The sequence below is a fragment of the Sorex fumeus genome, unplaced genomic scaffold (genome assembly GCF_029834395.1).
Source record: "Sorex fumeus unplaced genomic scaffold, SorFum_2.1 ptg000093l, whole genome shotgun sequence".
NCBI classification, from domain to species: Eukaryota; Metazoa; Chordata; class Mammalia; order Eulipotyphla; family Soricidae; genus Sorex; species Sorex fumeus.
In genome coordinates, this window is record NW_026606150.1 from 3,340,534 (window position 1) to 3,362,101 (window position 21,568).

Below are 21,568 nucleotides of genomic sequence, written 5' to 3' on the forward strand. Positions count from 1 at the left end.
AGCTCCTCTCCACACCTTTACAACACCACCAAGGCCTGAACCACGTGCCTTGACTCTGGCCTGCAGGGCAGCATCACCTGGCCACTGTCAGACAATCAGGAGCCGAGCTTCGTGGCGCTGAGCCAATCAGATTCTCTCTGAGAAACCTGGTCTGGGACCCCGTGACTGAGACGTGGAGGAGCCAGGAACGGGTGTGTCAGAAGAGATGGAAGCGATGGTTGGAGGGAAAATGGGAGGGCGGAAAAAATGGGCCGAATCCTGGGCCCGGAACGTGGTGTAGATGGGTCGAGACATGGAGTAGACTGGGGTGGGGGCACAGTGTAGACTAGCGTGGGGTCACGTAGACTGGGGACTGGGGTCAGGACATGATGTAGACTGGGGTCAGGACACTAGCAGGTCTGGACATGGTGTAGACTGGGGTTAGGATACGACGTAGACAGGTCTGGACACGGTGTAGACTGAGGGCAGAACACAGTGTAGACTGGGGTCGGGACATGGTATAGACTGGGATTGGGACATGGTGTAACACCCATGTATCAGCACCAGCAGGGGGCGTTGGTTCCTGTTCTTATCCGTGGGGGGCGTGTCCCCTGCCGTGTGTGCAGGTAAAAAGAACCACATAGACCAGGACTAATACCAAGGCCACAGTCCGGCTCTCGGACGCGACCGTTTATTGCTCTTCTTGGCAGCGGAAGGCGGGAGCCAGGATCCGGCATCGGGGCCCAGGGGGGACGGTCCTCCCTCACGGGCGTCCTGCCCACGTGTCCCCACCTAAGGAGAGAGCGTGGGTGGCCTTCTTACAAGGACGCGATGCCCGTCCCGCGTCAGACTCTGTCCTTGCCAGTCCTGGCCTCCCAGCGGCATCCTGTCCCTCTGGCCGGATGCACAGATTTGGGCCCAGAACAGGCCCAGCGGTACCTAGCACACGCCCCCCAGGGCTGCAGTGCCCCCAACACAGTCTTCACCAACAGGACCCCGAAGCCAGATTCCACCCCCCATGGCTGAGCCAGACCCACTAACAGTTGCCAGAGCCCGGGGCTCACCGCTTTGTAGCTAGTTTCTGAACACAATGAACGCGAGTGTGACCATCACAGCCACGGCCGCAGTTGCGAATAAAGCCATGCTCTCAGTGATGACCTTTGCCTTTTTCTCCACCTGCAGCAGGAAGCAGAGGGTCACTGGCGCGAGGCTCAGGCCCCCACGCACACACCCGCCGCCGTCACCCAGGGACCAGCTGGCCGGTGTCCTCTTCAGTGGACCCCCAGGGGAGCAGAGAGACTGGGAGGGGCTTCCAAGGGGGCAGGACCCTCGGGAGAAGGACGTGCTGCCCGGCGGGGAGCAGCAGAGGGAGAGGAGCTGTGGGTGTCTGCTGGGGACACTCAGGAGGGACACGCGGGAGGGACACGCGGGCCTGGGCCTGCACAGGCGAAGGAAGCCGACAGGGGGCGCTGTGGGGAAGTGTCCAGAAGTCTCAGTTGGGCTGGCCAATCAGGAGCCGGGGAGTAAGGGGGATGCTGAGGACCGGAAACAATCCTATCCCGGTACTCAGCCCACTGCAGCACCAGCGGGCGCTCAGGCTCATCTGCTGAACGAGGGTCGGGACTTGACAGCATCCCACGTGTCAAGTCCAACCGCCTGGACTTGACACTTGACACTTGTTCACCTGGGTTCCTTCCTGGACTCCTCATTCCCAAAGGTATGGGTTCCCCTCGGTCACATCCCCTTTCTCCAGGGCCCTCCTCCTCCTTGCAGGGGTCCCTGTGCCCACCTCTAGTGTCCCTAGTGAGGGGTCAGAGGTCAGCATCCTGGACACCAACCAGCAGGGAGGACCCAGGGGAGCTGCCTCTGCGCAGACAGGACCCACCTCCAGGGGGTGCCCTCAGCCTCTCTGTCTCTGGAGATGGCAACTGGGAGGCCGACCTTGTCAGTGACTGACAAGTTGGTTTAGGTCAACACTCTCAGCTTTTCCCAAAGAGATGGGGAGGCTGATCTAACCCTGGGGGACAATAGTTCCCAGTGGACAAGACACTGACCAGCAGACAGTGAGCCTGAGTGCGGGGCAAGGGGGTGCCTGAGCTATGGGCAGTGCCTATGACCCAAACCGCCTCCTCTGCCAGGTCATGCTCCCCCCAACTCCTCTACTCCTGTTTCCTCTCCTGCCCACACCTAGTATTGCTCTGCCTGCCCCTGAGGTGCCCGGGGTGCAGCCCAGGGTCTCCCGCATGCCAGGAATGTGCTCTGCCTCTTCACCCGCAGCCCAGCCCCTCCTCTGCCCAACCTGACAGCCCCTGTTTCCTGGGCTCAGAGCCCAGAAAGCAAAACACCAAGAGAAAAGCTGCCTCCACTGCAGGCTGCCTCTCCCTGACTCCTCCAGGGACATCGGGGTCTGTGTGGCAGGTGCCCAGGGCTCCAACCCCACCCATGGGGCAGGTGCTAGGCTGAGTGTCGACATGTCCCTGAGCACCGTGGGCCTCGGTTTCTCCATTTGTAAAATGGGTGCTAGAACCTGCTGTCAGCCATTAGGGAGGACATTACAGGGGACCGGGACGCGGCTGAGAACTCACCTGCTCACTGAGAGAAACCCCGTAGCGCAGCAGAGTGGAAAAGTTCTCGCAGTTCCTTTCAGGGAGGTTGTAAGCTATCACCCGGCCCACCAGCTTCTCTGCTCGTTCAACGATGCGAGGCAGCGGCGGGTACTCCTGGTCATATTTGTTATTGACCCGGTACGTTTTCCCCACAGCCACCTGGGACAGCAGCTCCTTCTTCACCACAGCTTCGGTGCTCAGGCCAAACACAGAGGAGACTAAATTTATTCCCGAGAGCCCGGTGTCTGTGGGGTCACAAGAGAGTACTCAGTGGTCAACCCTGGACCACCCCCCGGGACGCCAACCGGCTCCAAGTAAGTCACCCCGTTGTCCCCAGGGAGGGGTGAGTCAAGAAGGGCTGACACCCACCAGCTCCGACCCACAACGGGGCCCACTCGGGCCTGGGACCTCTGGAGAAGGCCTCTGAGTCTCCAGATCTGTTTTGTTGGTTTGTTTGTTTTCTTTATTTTCCTGGCGGAGGCAAAGGAAGAGCTGGGTGGACCCCAGGGGCATCCTAGCGCAGTGAGAGGGAGGGACAGCGAATGCTCAGTGATAGGGAACAGACTTTCCCTCTTAGCTAGGTTGGGGCGCAACTCGGCGTGCACTGACCCGGGTTCCATCTGAGCACCACCTGGTCCCAGAGCAATGTCAAATGTGGCCCGGGGACCCCCAGCACCGTAGGGCAGGAACAACACCACAGCCTTGGTCCTGGGAGGAACCCGGGAGGAAGAGATTGGGGCAGGGACTCAGGCTTCCTGAGCACTGATCCAGAAGCTCCCTAAATATTTATTCCAAGGATTCATTCTTTTTTTTTTTTCTCTTTGGGTCATGCCTGGCGATGCACAAGGGTTACTCCTGGCTCTGCACTCAGGAATTACCCCTGGCGGTGCTCAGGGGACTGCATGGGATGCTGGGAATTGAACCTGGGTTGGCCGCATGCAAGGCAAACGCCCTCCCCGCTGTGCTATTGCTCCAACCCCAGGATTCATTCTTTTGCGTGGAAACACAGCCCACTCCTCACTTGGCCTTCAATGTCTCTGACCCAAATCTCTCCTTCAGATTTTCTCTTCTCTGCCCCTTAGTCTTCTGGCTCTTTCTGTAACCCCCCACTCCCCTCCCATCTCCCTCCTCCATCCAGGCTCCCAAGCCTCCCCCATCTCTCCCTTCTCTCTCTCCCCCTGCCCCTGGCTCCTCACTGCAGTGTGCTTCTTCCCTCTGTCCTGTAGGGGGCGCCCACTCCTAGTTCTAGAGAGAGCCTTAGACCAGGGGGGAGGGGCACACACCCACAGTCCCTCCCCACCCCACCCCCAGTAACCACAAAGACATGAAAATCTATGTTTACACAAACAAAACAACCCTGTGTGGGAATATTTATAAAAGATCCAATAACAGTGTCCAAAAATCAAAGCCCTCCTGCACCGCCCCCCAAAAATAATTCTCCCCTGGGGACGGGGTGATGAGAGTGGTGTGCAAAAAAATTCTCCCCTGGTGATGTGGTGACAATAGTGGTGTGCCCTGAAGACCCCCAGCGGGGCAGAGAGAGCTCGGCACTTGGGAAACGTGTCCCACTCGCACTCGCTCTGGATTTGATTCCAGGCACCATATGGTCCCCGAGACACCTTGGGGTGCAGCCCTGGAGGCCCTTGGTAAAGTAGCGCCTTCGGGTGTCCCTGGGTCATTCCCAGCACCAAGGGGCGAGCACAAGAATGGAGCCAGGAAGAGCACAGCGGGGAGGGCATTGGCCTTGCTACGGGGGGGGGACCCCAGTCGATCCCCGGCATCTCATACGGTTCCCTTCGCCTGCCAGGAGTGATCCCTGAGCATGGAGACAGGAGTAAGGCCCGAGCACAGCCAGGTGTGGCCCCCCAAAACAAACAAACAAACAAACAAAAGCCTTGAGCAGCATCACCTCTGCACCCACGAGTCCAGGACAGCCAGCCTGACCCAGGAGAGTCGCACCAATGCGCATATGATTTGAGTTTGATTCCAGGCACCACTTGGTCCCCAGGCATCATGCGCTGCAGCCCTGGGGACTGATGACAATCCCAGCACCACCAAGTGACCTCAGGGTAAATCCACAAAGGACCCAAAGGGAAATCCACAAAGGACCCAAGCAGCATAGCAACCGTGGGTCCACACAGCCAGCCTGACTTCCAGAGTCACCTCGAGGCTGGGGGCCTCATGAGCATTGTCTGGGGAGCAGCCCCTGGGGAAGGGAAGATAAAGGAATCCCACGCAGCAGGAAAGGGACAAAGGACAGTCATGCAGCCTGAATCACGATGTCAGAACGCTCATTCCCGAGAGGAGGGCGAGGCCGGGCAGGGATCGTCCCTGTCTGCACTGCTGTGAGAGTTTCTATGATGCTGTCAAACTGCAGAGAGCACTGAGACACCAAGTCCCTGTAGCGGGTCAAAGACACATGCACTCAGCCCCACTGTCGGTGTCAGGGGGACACTCACACGTGGGGCCTCTCCAGGCCAGGTGCTGGAGGGGAGGGGGTTGGCTCACCCTGCCAAGGCCACCCCGCCCTCCCTACTGCCACCCCCACCCCAGGGCGCTTCTCTCTGAGCACAGAAGGTGCAGCTTAGCAGAGACAGGGAACACAGGACATCCATAGGTTGGCGTGCGAGGACAAGGGTCCACTGTGCTGCTCCCTGGGGTGGGGGCCTTGCTCCTGCCGTGACCCTGTGGCAGTGCTGAGTGTTGGGGGAGCCCCTGCTTCCTGTCCTCTATCCCTGCAGATCAGCAGCTACAGAGGAGACTGGGCAGGGGAAGGGCTGTGTCCCCGGGACAGGGGCTGGGTGACCCCCACTCTCTAATGGGACGTGTTCACAGCCTGTCCAGGAACTTCTGGCTGCAGAAGATCAGCAGCTGATGGGCCTACAGGGGACAGCCCTGGTCATGTGGTCTTGGTGCTGTGCCTGCTGGCCAGGCCAGCAGGGGAGACCATCACAGTGTGAACGAAACCCACAGTCACCTCAGCCCGTCCTCTACGAAGACCCCGTTCTTACTGATGTCAGTCACATGGACCACGTAACCGTCTCCCACATACACGGCCCAGTGCTGAATACCACCACCAAGGAAAATCTCAATCAGTTCTCCGGGTTTGGGCTCAGGACCAATTCTGTTCTACAAAAGGAAAACAGAGACAGGAAGAGGTGAGTGCTTGACAGGGGATATTGTAGAACATTCTTCAACCAAAAGACCTGCAAGGAGCCCAGCCTTTCCACAGATGAAGGCAATTTTCCCTGCAGGAAATGAAGAGGTGGAAGCTCCCCTCACCAAAAGTGAAGCCCACCTGTTCCTGGGGTTTCTGGACAGGGATAGAGCCTATGGGAACAGGGGGACAGAGTCCCTCTGGAGGGGTTCATGGTGGGTTAGAGTCCCCTCCATGCAGGGAGCAGGTCTGTGTCGGTGAGGGAGGCCTGGTCACCAGGAGGTCTAGACGCTCCTCCAGGCCATCATTCATTCCCCCTCATCTGCTGGTCCCAGGTGACCTCTTGTTCCGACCCCTAGGACAGCCTGCGACAATGAGCTCAGCCCCTGTCCACATGGGCCTCACTCCAGGGAGTCAGAGCTGCCCCCCCAGAGGAGGGGACTCAGGGTCAGGAAGGGCAGGAGCCTGTCAGCCCCTCCCCCAGGAGAGACATTGAGTTTGTATCTGAGTGTTCCCATGTTACGCCCTTAACAACCTGGAATAATCCAGGCTAGCGTGGGTCAGTGAAATCTGGGTTCCAGGGCACAGTGTGATAAGGGAGCTCAGGGGTAGCTGGTGGGCGGGTCCCTCAGTTTTTCAGGAGTAAGAAGAAAGTGCCCTGGTTCCCATGCAGAATGGGGGATCCCCAGTCACAGGAGTCTCTCAGGGTGCCCTGGGGCTGGTCCCACCTGCATCTGCCTCAGCTGAGCCCGGTTCCCTACCCAGGGGCTGAGCTTCTGGGGGATGGAGAGGGTGCGACCTCTGGGAGCAGAGTAAAGCCTTGAGCACAGGAGTCAGAGCCAAAATGTGGGGCATCAGGAAGAATAATGGGGGCCAGGACTGTGGCTCGGGCAGACCCTTGCATGGGTGAGGTCCCGGGATCCAGTCCCGAAACCACAAAGAGAAAGAAATTTAAAAATCAAACAACAGGGGGCTGGAGCGATAGCACAGTGGGTAGGGCGTTTGCCTTGCATGCGGATGACCTGGGTTCGATTCCCAGCATCCCATATGGTCCCCCGAGCACCGCCAGGAGTAATTCCTGAGTGCAGAGCCAAGAGTAACCCCTGTGCATCACCGGGTATGACCCAAAAAGCAAAAAAAAAAAAAAAAAAAATCAAACAACAACAGGAAGATAAAATCTACCAATTGATAAAATGTGTGTGTTCATAATGCTATTTCACATTCATCAGCCACTTTTGGAATATTTTTCAAAAATTTTTCAAAAACTTTGTTTGCAATATCAGGTCAGTAAGAAATCTAATCTAAATCTAAATCTCAATGATCTGTGTTTGGAAAACTGAAAAGTCCCCCACAGGGCACAGAGAGGGCTCCGAGACCTGACCCGGGGGGTACTGCATGCAGGGCCCGGAGTTCGGTCCCTGGAACTGCATGGGCCCCTGAGCATCTTCATGGTCAGCCCAGAGTAGCTCCCAGCACAGCCTGGTGAGGCCAAATCCAACAAGAAAATAACCCAACGCACAGGGCCTGGGGCACAGTCCATGCCCTGCAGAAGTGGGAGAGGCCCCGAGTCCAGTCCAGGGTCCTGCATGGCCCCTGAGCACTGCTGAGCACCCACACACAACTGTAAAGGAATACAGTAACAAATCAAAGCTCCACACCCCCACATCTCGAAGCACCCCTAATGAGGTGCCACATGATGTGTGCAAACGAGTAGAAACACGTGTGGGCTGACACACAGCAGCCACTGAGCCCTGAGGGGCAACCGCACCCCACACCTGAGTCTGTTACTTCAGCCAGGACACTGAAACACCCATTTCTTACAGGATTCAGGAAATGACTCAGAGTCACACTTACAAATCCCCTCTTCCCTGGGCTCCATCACTGCCCAGAGATTCGGCTCTGAGCCTTTCGGGGTGATGAAGGGCAGCATCGAGGGGTGCCTGTTACTGAGCCAGGAGCAGAGCAGTGGTGGGAGGGACCCCAAGGGTGCAGGAAGCAAAGAAGGAGGCGCCGTTTGGAGATGGGGGGACAGGCACACTTTCCCAACAGCCCCCCTTGCCCATTTTCCTACCTGCCAGCTTGTCCCACTGACCCAAGAGCAGTGACTGAGATCGGGCATGTCCCCACAATGGCCATAACTGAACTGCCACTCTCATCTCTTTCTTCCTTTTATTTGGTGGGGGGCAGTGGGTCCCCCAGCAGTGCTTAGTAGGTCGGGTCCCCCCACAGACGTGCTGCATCTGGACCCTGTGGTTCCAGGGGCATGATGGTGGTCTGAGGGGGTTTACCCTCACCCATCAACCAGGCTCTGAGGGCTCCAGGACTGAATGAACCCAGCAATGCTTAGGGCCCCTGGGGACCTGGGTCCGTTGTGCCGTGTTCAGGCTCACACAAGGGCATCGCCTGAGTCCTGGCCTCACTCTCCCGCCCCTAGACTGTTCTCTGAGCAGAGACGCGTCCTGGAGACTTACCGATGCCATTGTGCCTCCAGAAGATGAAATTTGCGTCCGTTCAGTCCAAGAGCTTCAGTATTTTGCTTCCCCAAAAAAAGTAGTTTCACTTTCCCCGCTGACTCCTCCCTGGTTAGCTGACATGGTAAACGACAGGATGAATCAGTTCCTGGGGAAACTGCTGAATCTCCAGACAGGGAGGGCCCTGGCCCAGCAGACTGGCTGAGCAGGACATCAAGCCGAGAGAGAGGGGACATCAGTTCAAGGGAGAGATGCAAATTGGGGCGATTGGGGGTTCGGCAGAGTCACCACCAAGCTTCAGGGTTGAGAGGGAAGGGGAGGAGGGAGCAGTCAGTCAGAGGGTGGGTTCAAGGTTCAAGCAAGGCAAGGGGGGGGGGGGGGCTGGGAGGGGAGGTTCCTGGCCTGTCTAGAGCCCCACACTCAGCCCCCAAACGGCCAGTACCTCAGCAGGACAAACCTCACCCAGATGCCTCAGTCTCAGACACAGTCCCCTAGGCCCGAATCCACATCACTGTGCCCTGGAAGGCCAGTGAACACCCCACGGACAGTTACTGCCAGGGACAGGTTTATTCCGGTGCCAGCAGTCTGAGATCCCCCAAAGCATCTTACACTCAGGGGCTTGTGGAGATCAGGGCTGGGAGAAGGGAGCAGAAAAAGCAGACACGGGTGGGGGTCAGTCAGCCGGGAACTCAGATGCAGTTTGAGGAAACGGGTTTGATGACATCACTGGGCCCGGCCCACTGTGTGAGGGCAGCCGACACCCAGTTCAGCGCTGCCCTTTGTGCCAACCCCCGTCCCTCTGATTCCATCAGGAGGGTCACTGCGCTTGGTTGCCTGATTTAAAACTAAATCTGCATTCGATGGGGACATTTCCAAGTGCCATAGTGCTGAGGATAGGAGCAGAGCAGCAGGATAAAAGTTCTGCAGAGGGGCTGGAGCAGCAGGTAGGAGGGCGTTTGCCTTGCATGCGGCCGACCCAGGTTCAATCCCCGGCATCCCATATGGTCCCCCGAGCACTACCAGGAGTAATTCCTGAGTGCAGAGCCAGGAGTAACCCCTGAGCATCCCTGGGTGTGACCCCCCTCAAAAAAAAAAAACAAGCAAAATAAATATTCTGCAAAGGCCTGAGAGAGGAGACGGGGTTAAGGTGCTAGCTTTGCAGGTGACATCCCAGGTTAGAGCTACACCCTACGCACCAATCCTGGAGGGGCACTGGAGCACGGTCGGGTACAGTCAGAAAAATAAATAAAATTCTGGGACCAGACAGATAGTCCAGCGGATAAGGCACTTGCCTTGCACACGGCCAACCCAGGTTTGATCCCTGACTTTTTTTTTTTTTTTTGCTCGGTTACTCCTGGACATGATCAGCCTTAATGTATGTTTTATTTTTCTTTTTGGATCACACCTGGCGATGCACAGAGGTTACTCCTGGCTCTGCACTTAGGAATTACCCCTGGTGGTGCTCAGGGACCATATGGGATGCTGGGAATTGAACCCAGGTCGGCTGCATGCAAGGCAAACGCCCTTCCCGCTGTTGCTCCAGCCCCGATCCTTGGCATTCTATGTAGTCTCCCAGTCACCAGAAGTGACTCCTAAGTGCAAAATCAGGAGTAACCCCTGAGTATCGCCAGTGTGGCCCAAATCTACACAATACTCCCCCAAAATGAAGAAAAATAAAACAAAATTCTGAGCCTGGAGAGAAATCACAGCAGTTAGGGCACTTACTTTGCAAGTGGCCAACCCAGGTTCTATCCCAGGCACCCCCAGAGGGTCCTCTGAGCACCTCCAGGAGTGATCGTTGAGCACCAAACCAGGAGTAAGTCCTGAGAACAGGGTGGAGGGCCAAGAACAAGCAAAAAATTTTTTGTAGAACAAGATGGGGGGAGGGGTTGTGAGTAATAGCACAGTGGAGAGGGCATTTGTCTTGCACGCAACCAACCTGGGTTTGGATTCCCAGCATCCCATATGGTCCCCCGAGCACCGCCAGGAGTAATTCCTGAGTGCAGAGCCAGGAGTAACCCCTGTGCATCACCGGGTGTGAACCAATCACTTAATCACTTAACTTCCCGTTAGTCGTCGATTTGCTCGAGCGGGCGCTAGTAACGTCTCCATTTGTCCCTGTCGCGTGCTAGTGTAGCCCAATGGCATCTGTTCGCTCCGGGAACATGAAGGGCCTCAAACCGATCGTTCATGATCTTCACGAAGAAGTCTGACCATCTGGTAGGTGGGCGGCCACGCGGTCTTTTGACATCCCGTGGAATCAGTAACAGCTCTAGACCAACGGTCGTCTTTAAATCTCATTACGTGACCAGCCCATCTGATTTTCGACACCTTGGCATATGAGACAGCGTCCCTGATCCTTGATCGTCGACAGATGTCAGAACTCTGGATTCTTTCTCTCATTTGAGTGAAACATGATATTCCAAGCATAGCTCTTTCTATTCTTCTTTGGGAGACCTGATCTCATCTTGTTTGCATAGGGCCCAGGTCTCTGAGGCATATGTTAATGCAGGAAGAACAGTAACTACAACTGGTCTCATTCCACTGTGAACCAAAAAGAGAAAAAAAAAAGAACAAAATGGGGTTTCTTTTTTGTTGTTGTTGTTTTTGCTTTTTGGGTCACACCTGGCGATGCTCAGGGGTTACTCCTGGCTCTGCACTCAGGAATTACCCCTGGCGGTGCTTGGGGGACCATATGGGGTTCTGGGAATCGAACCCAGGTCGGCTGCATGCAAGGCAAACGCCCTACCCGCCGTGCTATTGCTCCAGCCCCCAAGATGGGGTTTCTGGCCCCTGCTTACCTCCACCCCCACTATGGGACAGAGTCAGGCAGAGGGCAGAGGGCAGGCCCCTCACTCCCCCTGGCCCACATTCCAGACCCAGTAGAAACCCAAACCCACTCCCGCCTGGTGCGGAGGGAGGTTGGAGGCACCAGCTGACTCACCCGCCAGCCCTCTCTCTCCTCTCACACCCACCCTTAGGCCTTGTCCTGCAGGAGTCAGAAGAGGAGGGTGCCCACCTTCACATCCTCCCTGAGGGATCCTGGGGGGTTCTGGGGTGGAGGCAGGAACTTACCTTCATCAACTCTTCGCCGAAGAGCTTCATGTCATTGTCTTTACACGCAGAGGCCAACATTCCCCGTCCACAATCTCTGCCACATCTCAATCGGAAACATCCAATCCTTTCTCTCCCTTTCTGGGATCTCACTCACGGCTTCCTCCCCTCTGGAGAAGTCCGTGTTCTCTCTCTCTTATTATTTTATTTTCATAAAGTTGCTCACAATAATGGATTATATTCCATACTTTCAATATTTTAACACCAATCCCACCACCATTACTTTTTTTTTATTAGTGAAATACCATGAGGTACAGTTGTAGACTTACAAATTTTTGTGCTTGGGTTTCAGTTATACAATGATCAAGTACCCATCCCTCCACCAGTGCCCATCCTCCACCACCACGGGTCCCAGCATCCCTCCCACCCATTCCCCATCCCCCAGTCTCCCCATACCACCCTGCCTCTGTGGCAGGGCATTCCCATTTGTTCTCTCTCTCTTCTTTTGGGTCCTGTGGTTTGCAAGAGAAGCATTGAGTGGCAATCATGTTCCGTCTATAGTCTACTTTCAGCATGCTTCTCCCATCCTGGGAGGATCCTCCCAACACCCTTTATTTGGTGCTCCCTTCTCTATCTGAGCTTCCTTTTCCCCTAGCACATGTGTCCGGCCTCCAAGTCATGGAGCAAAATTCCTGGTACTAATCTCGGCCACTCCTGGGTGTTAGTCTCCCATTTTGTTACTTTATGTTCCCCAGATGAATGCAATCTTTCTGTGTCTATCCCGTTGTTTCTGACTCATTTCGCTGAACATGATACTTTCCATGTAATACCACTTGTATGTAAATTTCATGACTTCATCTTTTCTAACAGCTACATAGTACTCCATTGGCACCACCATTATTTTGAATTTTTCTACCACCACTCAAGCCTGACCAATAGGCAGACACTAGATCATTTATTTTGTATTGCTTGTTATGAATAGCATGAGATATCCTGAAATTCTAAAATTTTAGATAATTAAGGTCTGGAGAAATCTCTGCAGCGAGCTGCTCGGTTCTGAGATTCTTTTGTGAGTCTCTGGATCGTGGACATTAATGCGCTTAAATGGCATCCGGAAGCAGTTTGTGGGTGTGACCTCAGGGTCCCATGGGGCAGGGAGATGGGAAGGACCAATCAATCCCCTATCCCTGGAGGCCTGGAGTTTGCAATCACTGGTCCCGTGTACCTGGGCTTCTCATTGAGTTCTGGTGGAATCGGCTTGGCACAAGGTCCAGAGGCATCTCTGCAGTGAGTTGCTAGGAAGAAAGGAAGGAGGGAAGGAAGGAAGGAAGGAAGGAAGGAAGGAAGGAAGGAAGGAAGGAAGGAAGGAAGGAAGGAGGGAAGGAGGCAGGGAGGGAGGGAGGGAGGGAGGGAGAAAGGAAGGAAGGAAGGAAGGAAGGAAGGAAAGAAGGAAGGAAGGAAGGAAGGAAGGAGGGAGGGAGGGAGGGAGGGAGGAGGGATTAAACCCAGATCCGCCACATGCAGAAGGCCAGAGCCTTACCTACTTGCTGTACTATCTCCTGGCCCCCTTTATCTAGTTCCTTTAAGCAAAGGTTAAATTTTTATATCGGTGATTTTTTTTCTTGCTTCCTGAAATAGAGCTATATTCTATTCTTTCTGTACTGCGTTGGCTACCCCCCATACACTCTGATGATTTATCTTTATGTTCATTTGTCCCCATGAATCTGTGCCCAGACCAGTCCCTGTGCCTTAACCCCCGGAATGTATCTCCAGTATTTCTTACTGCTTTTTCCCTTTTTAGATCTCCATCTCTCTTCTTCCACCTGAATTATTATATATTAATAGTTGGAAATTATTTCCAGGTTGCCATCTTTAAGCTTGCTAACTCATTCTTTAATTTGATCTCCAATAAATTTCTGTCGAACTCTTCAACTCATTTATTGAATTCCTCCCATACCAAGACCCTTTTAGATTATCATTTACAGCTTCAATATCATTGGCAAAATTCTCCTTCTGCTCATTAATTTAATTTAGAAGCTCAATATACAGGTTTTCTGAGAGTTTTATATCTTTCACCTTCCTACTGAGAGCAGCTTAAATTCTCTGTTAGGTCATGATCTTGGTCACTCTCTCCCTGTGATACTACATTGACAGAAAATCTTGAGTTACTTGTTGTTATATTCTTGTTTGTGCGTTTGTGTGTTCTATAAACATCTTCAATTTGGGGTCTCTTTGGGTTTGTTTCTAGATAAGGGTCAGGGAGATGACTCAAACAGTCTGGATCACATGTTTTGTATGTGAGAGGCCCAGGTCTGATCCCCAGAATTTAATGGGCCCCGAAGTATTGCAGGAAAAGGCCCTCAAGTACTGCCAAGTGTGACCCAAATAAATAAATCATCCTTTTAAATAAATAAAATCTAGGAAAGCTGCTTTAGACTTTCTTTCCAGGAGGGGGCGCTGTGGGTTCATTTTTTGGCTGCCAGCGCTTCAAGTGACTCCCAGGATGTTCCTCAAACTGCACTAACTGCAGCTTCTTCTGAGGAAAGCGGAGGGAGTGCGGAGGGTTTGGACTAGATTCGTGTTGTGCTCGGGGAGACCCAGCTCATGTGGGCTGTCCCACTGTTATTCCTTCTATTTGGAGGTCCCAAGTCTCGGACTCAGCTGTCCACGGTCAGTATGCTTAGATTTCCCAGAAGGGGAGTTTGGGGAGTTCTTCTCTGGGAAGGAGTGAGGAAGGACACTTGCCTTGCACATGGCCAACCCTGGTTTGATCCCCGGCACCCCATGTGATCCCTGAGCAGCACAGAGCCAGGAATACTCCCTGGGCACAGTCAGGTGTCACCCCAAAATGAACAAATAAGTCAAAAGAGTGTTTGCTCTGTGGCTGGAGTGATAGCACAGTGGGTAGGGCATTTGCCTTGCATGTGGCCGACCCGGGTTCAATTCCCAGCATCCCATATGGGCCCCGGAGCACTGCCAGGAGTAGTTCCTGAGTGCATGAGCCAGGAGGAACCCCTGTGCATTGCGGGGTGTGACCCTCAAAAAAAAGGCAAAATAAAAAAGTGTTTGCTCTGTGACCTTCCCCTCCGGTGTGTGGAGCGACTCAGCTATGCCACTCTGGGTCAAGGTGTTGGTTCTCTGTCTTGTCTCTAGTTTCCCTCCCCAGGGTTGGCTGGAGTGAGGAAGGACACTTGACAGCCCTGATGCCCCCGTGACTGCCCCCTGCTATCTGTCACCTCCGTGCCCACCTTCCTTCAGACGATGTGTGATCTCTCGCCACATCCTGGGGCAATGAGCCCACAAAGCCTTCCTTTCTTATTGCTGATTCACTGCTTGCGGGTTTGGGGGAGGAATGGGGGACTCATGCTCCCCACCATGATTCTGTCGTTCCTCCTTGGCTTCCTAATGTGGGGGTTGATGCAGCAAATTTTCTAAGTGCTTTTGCCAACATGGCTCCCGTCTTGAAAGATGATATTTTTGTTATAATTGTATGCCCCATATTATCTAATTTTCATTATTTTATTTATTTTTTTACTTTAATCGTTTTTTTTTTGTTTTGTTTTGTTTTGTTTTTTTGCTTTTTGGGTCACACCTGGCGATGCTCAGGGGTTACTCCTGGTTCATGCACTCAGGAACTATTCCTGGCCGTGCTCAGGGGACCATGTGGGATGCTGGGGATCGAACCAGGGTTGAGCTGCTTGCAAGGAAAACGCCCTACCTGCTGTGCTATTACTCCAGCCCCTGTTTTTATTTTTCAAGAAAATCTGCATTATGGGATGAGGTTCTCAATTTTTTTTTTTCAGTGAAACACCATGAGGTACAGTTGTAGACTTACAAATTTTTGTGCTTGGGTCTCAGTTATACAATGATCAAGTATCTATCCCTTCACCAGTGCCCATTTTCTACCACCACAGGTCTGAGTATCCCTCCCATCCCCCATCCCCCCCATCTCACCCTGTCTCTGTGGCAGGGCATTCCCTTTTGTTCTCTCTCTCCTTTTGGGTGTTGTGGTTTTCAAAAGAGGCATTGAGTGGCAATCATGTTCGGTCCATAGTCTACTTTCAGCATGCTTCTCCCATCCTGGGAGGATCTTTCCAACACCCTTTATTTGGTGCTCCCTTCTCTATCTGAGCTTCCTTTTCCCCTAGCATGTGTGGCTGGCCTCCAAGCCTTAAGTCTGGGTTTTCTAATTTACTAAGAGTGTGTTCTAAATATTCTAAAAGGAAAGGATTTTTCCAGCTATCTTTTTGTTATAAATTTCTCATTTAATTAAGTTGGTTCATTTGTCGGGACTTCTACAGCTACATCTAGTGGTGTTTCAGGGGGAACATTCAGTGTTGGGAATGAAACCCAGCACTTCATATGTGTGAAACCTGTGCTCTACCACTTGAACTATACTCCAAGACTGTTTTGAGACTTTTCTTAGGAGTAATTATAGGCTATATTAGAATGCTATTTTCCTATTGAGTTTATTTTTTTAATTATTTTATTTTATTTTTATAAAGTAGTTCATGGGCTGGAGCGATAGCACAGCAGTAGGGCGTTTGCCTTGCACGCAGCCAGCCCGGCTGAGTCAGGTTTGATTCCTCCGCCCCTCTCAGAGAGCCCGGCAAGCTACCGAGAGTATCTCTCCCGCACGGCAAAGCCTGGCAAGCTACCCATGACATATTCAATATGCCAAACACAGTAACAACAAGTCTCACAATGGAGACGTTACTGGGCCCACTCGAGCCAAATTGGTGAACAACAGGAGGACCGTGACTGTGACTGAAAGTAGTTCACAATATTTGATTACATTTAATATTCAAACACCAATCTCACCACCGTTATGCCTTCCCGCCCCTATATTTTGAATGTTTCCATCCCAAACCCCAACTCCTGCCCCAAAGCAGAACTGAAATAATTTATTTTGTATTGTTTGTTATGAATAAACTGCTGAATATGCTTCAAAAAAGCTTCCTTAGAGGAAAGCGTGTGAAGATTGTTGTATTTCACCCAGAGGCCATTAAGTCCTTTATGAGATGACTAACATGTTGTTAAAGAGTGAGCCTTGTGCACACAAACACACACACACAAACACACACGCACACACACATATATATATTATTTGTAAAAATATATTTCCCTCTAAAATTGGTTGCCTTCTACTTTATTTATTTATTTTTGGTTTTTGGGTCACACCCAGCGATGCTCAGGAGTTACTCCTGGCTCTGCACTCAGGGATTACTCCTGGCGGTGCTCAGCGGGCCATATGGGATGCTGGGATTCGAACCCAGGTCGGCCGCATGCAAGGAAAATGCCCTACCCGCTATGCTATCGCTCCGGCCCTGGTTGCCTTCTACTTTAAACCCCCTCAAATGCGGTGCGCTACTCTTGGAGTATGAGTGGTATGGGGTATGAGATGTCTAGGAATAGGTTCATTCATGAGTGAGGCTCCCCTGCCCCCAAGCATTTGGAGAGCAGCTGTGAGCATGGTGATGGTTGAGTTCTGGAGGTTTTTGGCTGCCGTGGCAGGATCCCTTGGGGTGGGGAGGGACCTCACCCGCTCCCCTCCAGGGCACCAAGAATGAAACAGCCTGGCGCGGGGGCCCGGGGCAAGGTTATGACTTGTCTTAAGTTTATTTTTACCAGAAACTTTTTGGAGTGTTTTCCAGCCCCAATCGCCAATCTCTGACTCTCACGCTGATTCAAGTCTAACCCCAATTGCCCAGAGTGAGGCTGAGCCCTCAGCGAAGGGCTTGCTCTCACGGAACTGCCCCTTCCCACATCAGACGCCAACAGGGCCGCACATCAGAGGGCCCCGCACCCATCTAAGCATCTGTGACCCGACAGCACAGCCCGCACAGCTCAGAGGACCTACACCTGACAGACAGTATCTGGCCTGTGCACAGCTCAGGGACCCCGCAGGCAACAGCTGTGTAGGACCAAGGGGACAGGAGTGTCCCCAGCCTCTCAGGGTCAGCCGCGAGCTCAGCACCTCCACCTGCTCCCAACCTAGCCACCCACCAGATCTCCTCGGTCAGAGTCTCATACAGCAGATTGTGGCCCCTCACATGCATTCCCAGGCCATGGGGCTGAACACTTCCTCGTGACCAAGGCCATCAAAAGGTTATCTAGGGTCCCCACCCAAAGTTGCCCATCAGCACATTGTCCAGTGCAATCAAAGGGCCTCATTGTGAATCATAAAACTCTTATCATCCAGGACATTTTTAGGGGGTTCGTAGCTCTGACCCAGGAGCCAGGGACTAAACTAAATATATGTATCATTATGCCACATTTCCATCCTCTATCTAGTGTAATCTTTGCCTAATATTTTCTTTTTTTTTTCTGTGTTTACGTTTTTTATTCTTTTTCTTTTTTTGCCTAATATTTTCTAATGTAAATGTAGTCACACCAGCGTTTGTTGATATAGCTTTTACCGGAGGCACCACCCGGATATTCTCAGGGCTCACTCCAGCATTACTCAGAGGACCCTGCAGTGTCAAACATCAAACTGGGCCTCCCACATGCAAAGCCTGTACTTTTGCCCTTTGAGCCCCTGCCCTCTCTCTCTCTCTCTCTCTCTCTCTCTCTCTCTCTCTCTCTCTCTCTTGCTCCAAGCATAGTTTTAGAAATTTTTAGTTCCTACTTGCCTGATGTGTATTTTTGTCCTATTTTTTATAAATCATTATATAATCCACTGCAGTAACAATGTAACATTTTTTGGGATTTTTTTGGTAACATTTTTATTGCAGAAAAAAAAATGTTTACTAATGTAAAATATTCCACCTCCAGGGGCTGGAGAGATAGTACAGCGGGTAGGGCGTTTGCCTTGCACACGGCCGACTTGGGTTCCATTCCCAGCATCCCATATGGTCCCCTGAGCACTGCCAGGAGTAACTCTTGAATGCAGAGCCAGGAATAACCCCTGTGCATCGCCAGGTGTGACCCAAAAAGAAAAAAATAATATTCCACCTCCAGAACATACTAGAAAGGTTAGTGCAACAGCCACTCATATACTCTAGTTTAAGCCCTCTAGTTTAAAGAATTACCGTAGGGTCCTCTTTATCTGCACTTTCTTAAAATTAAGATCAGTGTTTACATAAGCCTAATTCTTAATATCCAGTCCATATTCAAATTACCCCAATGATCTCAGTTGCTCTTATAACTGTTTTTCAAATGTAGCTGTTTTATCTGACATATTTTTCAAACTCAAAGCAATTTTCACACAGCCTTGCTTTTTCTCCTTGACTGCAATGTTTGTAAAGACCATTAGACTCATTGTAATTAAAAAAAAAAAAAGTTCATTCTTTTCTCTTTAACCTTTTTTGTTGGCAGTCCTTTTTTAAATTTACTTTTATTTTTGGGCCACATGGGTCTGTGCTCAGGAATTACTCCTGGCTCTGCATTCAAAATTGCCTCCTGGGCAGCTTGGGGGAGCATATGGGGTGCCCAGGATCGAACCCAGGCTAGCTGCAGTGTTAGGCAGGTGCCCATAGGCTGTACTATCGTTTCAGTTCCTTATTTTTAATCCATATAATGCCTTTTATTTGGCACAGTTCATGCAATTCTATTTGTGGTGATTTGGAATTCATTCTTCCATCTTACAGGTTATTTCTACAATCCATAACCCCCCCACCTTTGTGCTCAGGGGTGCCAAGATTACAACAGGGCAAATGTCTTAACTCCTATTTCTCCCGCCCAAATTTCCTTTTTCTTTTCTTTTTCTTAAATAACTAGAAGGTTTTGTCTTGCTCTCTTGCACTTGTTTTTCTGCATTCCCTTTCAGCCAGCATTAGTTGGAGACTTGCTCTCCATGCATTCTCTCACCTTATGCCACGTGAGAGTGAGACACCCGCCTTTTGGCGTCTGGGCAGCTGGGACCTGGCCCGGGATGTCATATCAGTAGACCCGAGGCAAAACCAAAGGGCAGTGTCCGGGGAGGAAACTAATCTTAATGCCACCGGAGTGTGGGTGGTGCCACGTTTATCCTGGAGCCAAGCAGGAGGGAGCTGGCATGGAGTCATTTGTTCCGTGGCATCCAGGATTCCAACAGACAGATGGTCCCCAGACGACAGGGGCCGAGGGAGAAAACGTTCACACGCAGATGGAGGAGAAGCTTTGCCCTGTGGAGGGAAGGGCACTTGGCTCCAGGAGAGGATATCTGGGCAGCCCTTCCCAGAAACAGTCCTTTGGAAAGTCTGCCAAGCCCAGCGGCAGCTGCAGCGACAGATCTCAAGAGACCTGCCAGGAAACCTCCCAGTTGGCTCCCCAGCCCTCCCAAGAAAGTTGGCAGCAAAGACATCAGCAGCAAGAGGACCAGCCACAAGCCCACCCACGCCGGTCAGCGGAAGCCTGGTAGCATGTCACACACACACACACACACACACACACACACACACACACACACACACACACCCCGGTCTCCGGCTCACAGAGTTGATTGGCTGATTGGCTCTGTCGGGTCACCTGACCCATTCCATAGGCGGAGTGCATGTGATGACTGGGAGCCAATCAGATTCCACCTTGGGGAAGTGATGTGATGGGGATGAATGAATGGATATTTGGAGGTGGGGGCCCAGGCCTTATGACAAGTTTGGGTGGTTAAGCAGCAGGAGAGCTGGAGGGGAAAGGGGGGAGCTGCGAGGCAAAGGAAAAATACGGAGAGGTGAGGGAGGTTTCCCCAAATAGGCAAGAGTAGGTTCTAGGATCATATGGCGTTGGTTTTGTTGGCTTTGATCAACATACAGGCCAGACCATCGGGGGCTAGTTCTCCAGCACGGGTCCTGGCTGGCCGCTCTTGTGTGTCAATCACACCAGTCTCCCTGGCATCCCAGAGGTCACCCGCACAGCCAGAAACTCCCACACTTGAGATAATAACAGGAGCTGGGCCCCTTTGCTGCCAAGTCCAGCGTGCAGACTCTCAGGGACAGATAGGGGGCCCTGCTGTGACCTCCACAAACTTCACACCAGGCAGGTCTTGCTGCTACACCCCAGTCAAGCCCTCACTTTTGGGCTTTATTTTTATTCTGTGAAAATAAGCCTTATTATAAAATAGAATTCACCCACCAAGCAAACCCTCTAGCCAATCCAATTCCCCTTCATAGATAAAGTCGTGGCTGATGGGCCAGTCTCTTCCACTTATTGCTTTTGCCGCTTGTTTCTTGAGAACATGACTCCGATGAGGCCCACGGCTGCCAAGCCCACCCCTGCAATGCCAGCAGCCATGATGACATCTCTGACCTGGGGGAGAGAGAGAGAGAGAGAAAACGCATCAGACTCCGAGGGTGGAATTCCAGAACTGGCTGTGCCTTCCACAGGAACATTGAGCTCGAGAAGATTCACATGCCCCTTAGCCTGGAAAAGCTCAAGAAGTCAACAGATATTGGCTGGGAAATGCACAGGGAGAGGATTGGATGGAGAAAGCAGCAGAGACAGAGCCAGCTGGCCAGAAATACACACGGGATTGAAAAGGAGGAAGCTCAGTTGGCCCTGTGGCTATTTAAAGCATTTAAATCTCCATCATGGGGCTCTGGGAAGGACAGAGGGAAGAAGTCAGCCTAGTTGGAAGGCTTTGGGTCATTGGGGAGGAGCTCTTGAGTCAAGCCTGAAGTCCAGAGGAGTTGCTGTTGAATAAATAAATACGCAAGGCACAGTGGGTCCCAGGAGTGCCCAGACCACACCCATCCTCCATCAACCTGATCCCAGTGCCCGGTCCTGCCAGGTGCTGCGTACATATTCTCAGATGACTCAACTATGATTAGTCATGAAGCATTTTAATTATTAAGGACAACTGGCTGGTATTCTTGTACTAAGGGAGAAAAGGCATTGCAAAAGTGAGAGTAAGTGGTAGTACACTGCTTATTCTGCCATGAAGAAAAGGTGAAATGGGACAAAATGGGTGAACTCAGGTGATTATGCTGAAGTCAGAAAGGGAAAGACCATGACATATTTCACTCATGTGGAATGTGAAAACTAGCACAAACCACACTGACAAAGGACAGCAAAACAAACTCCTAAGCAGAGTGAAACTTGAGGGGCTCCCAGAGAGAAAAAGGACTGGGTGGCTGGAATGAGCAGAAGGGTGTTTCTGCTCAAACCCTTGAACTCTAACTAGGAAACTTTGACCAGTCAAGTGGAAACAAGAGATAAGAAGTACTGAGGGTTTCAGAGCAAACAGTCCTTCCAGGACCCAGGCCAGGTCAAAAGAACCACAGTTTCCTTTCCAAAATAAATAAAGGGGGCCCAGGTTAGAACAATGGGTAGGGTGTTTGCCTTGCACCTGGCTGACCCAGGTTCGATCCCTGGAACCCCATATGGTC

At 52.1% G+C, this 21,568-nt stretch overlaps 2 protein-coding genes across 3 annotated transcripts in view; both read right to left on the reverse strand.

Annotated features, from left to right (window-relative positions):
* Nucleotides 1-661: 661 nt before the first annotated feature.
* Nucleotides 662-8,302, reverse strand: LOC130039813 (phospholipase A and acyltransferase 3-like). Its single transcript, XM_056131738.1, has 5 exons — nt 8,214-8,302; nt 5,597-5,714; nt 2,565-2,830; nt 1,044-1,155; nt 662-771 (listed from the first exon to the last, which is right to left on the reverse strand). The coding sequence occupies exons 1-4, from the start codon at nt 8,220-8,222 to the stop codon at nt 1,054-1,056; spliced, it is 495 nt and encodes a 164-aa protein (XP_055987713.1). The 5' UTR covers nt 8,223-8,302; the 3' UTR covers nt 662-771; nt 1,044-1,053.
* Nucleotides 8,303-20,226: 11,924 nt separating this feature from the next.
* Nucleotides 20,227-21,568, reverse strand: part of LOC130039815 (phospholipase A and acyltransferase 3) — a 29,397-nt gene continuing 28,055 nt past the window's right edge. For both annotated transcript variants that reach the window (XM_056131742.1, XM_056131743.1), the window contains exon 5: nt 20,227-20,489. In XM_056131742.1, the coding sequence (XP_055987717.1) occupies nt 20,388-20,489 (102 nt within the window). In that variant the 3' untranslated portion in view covers nt 20,227-20,387. The remainder of the gene's footprint in view (nt 20,490-21,568) is intronic.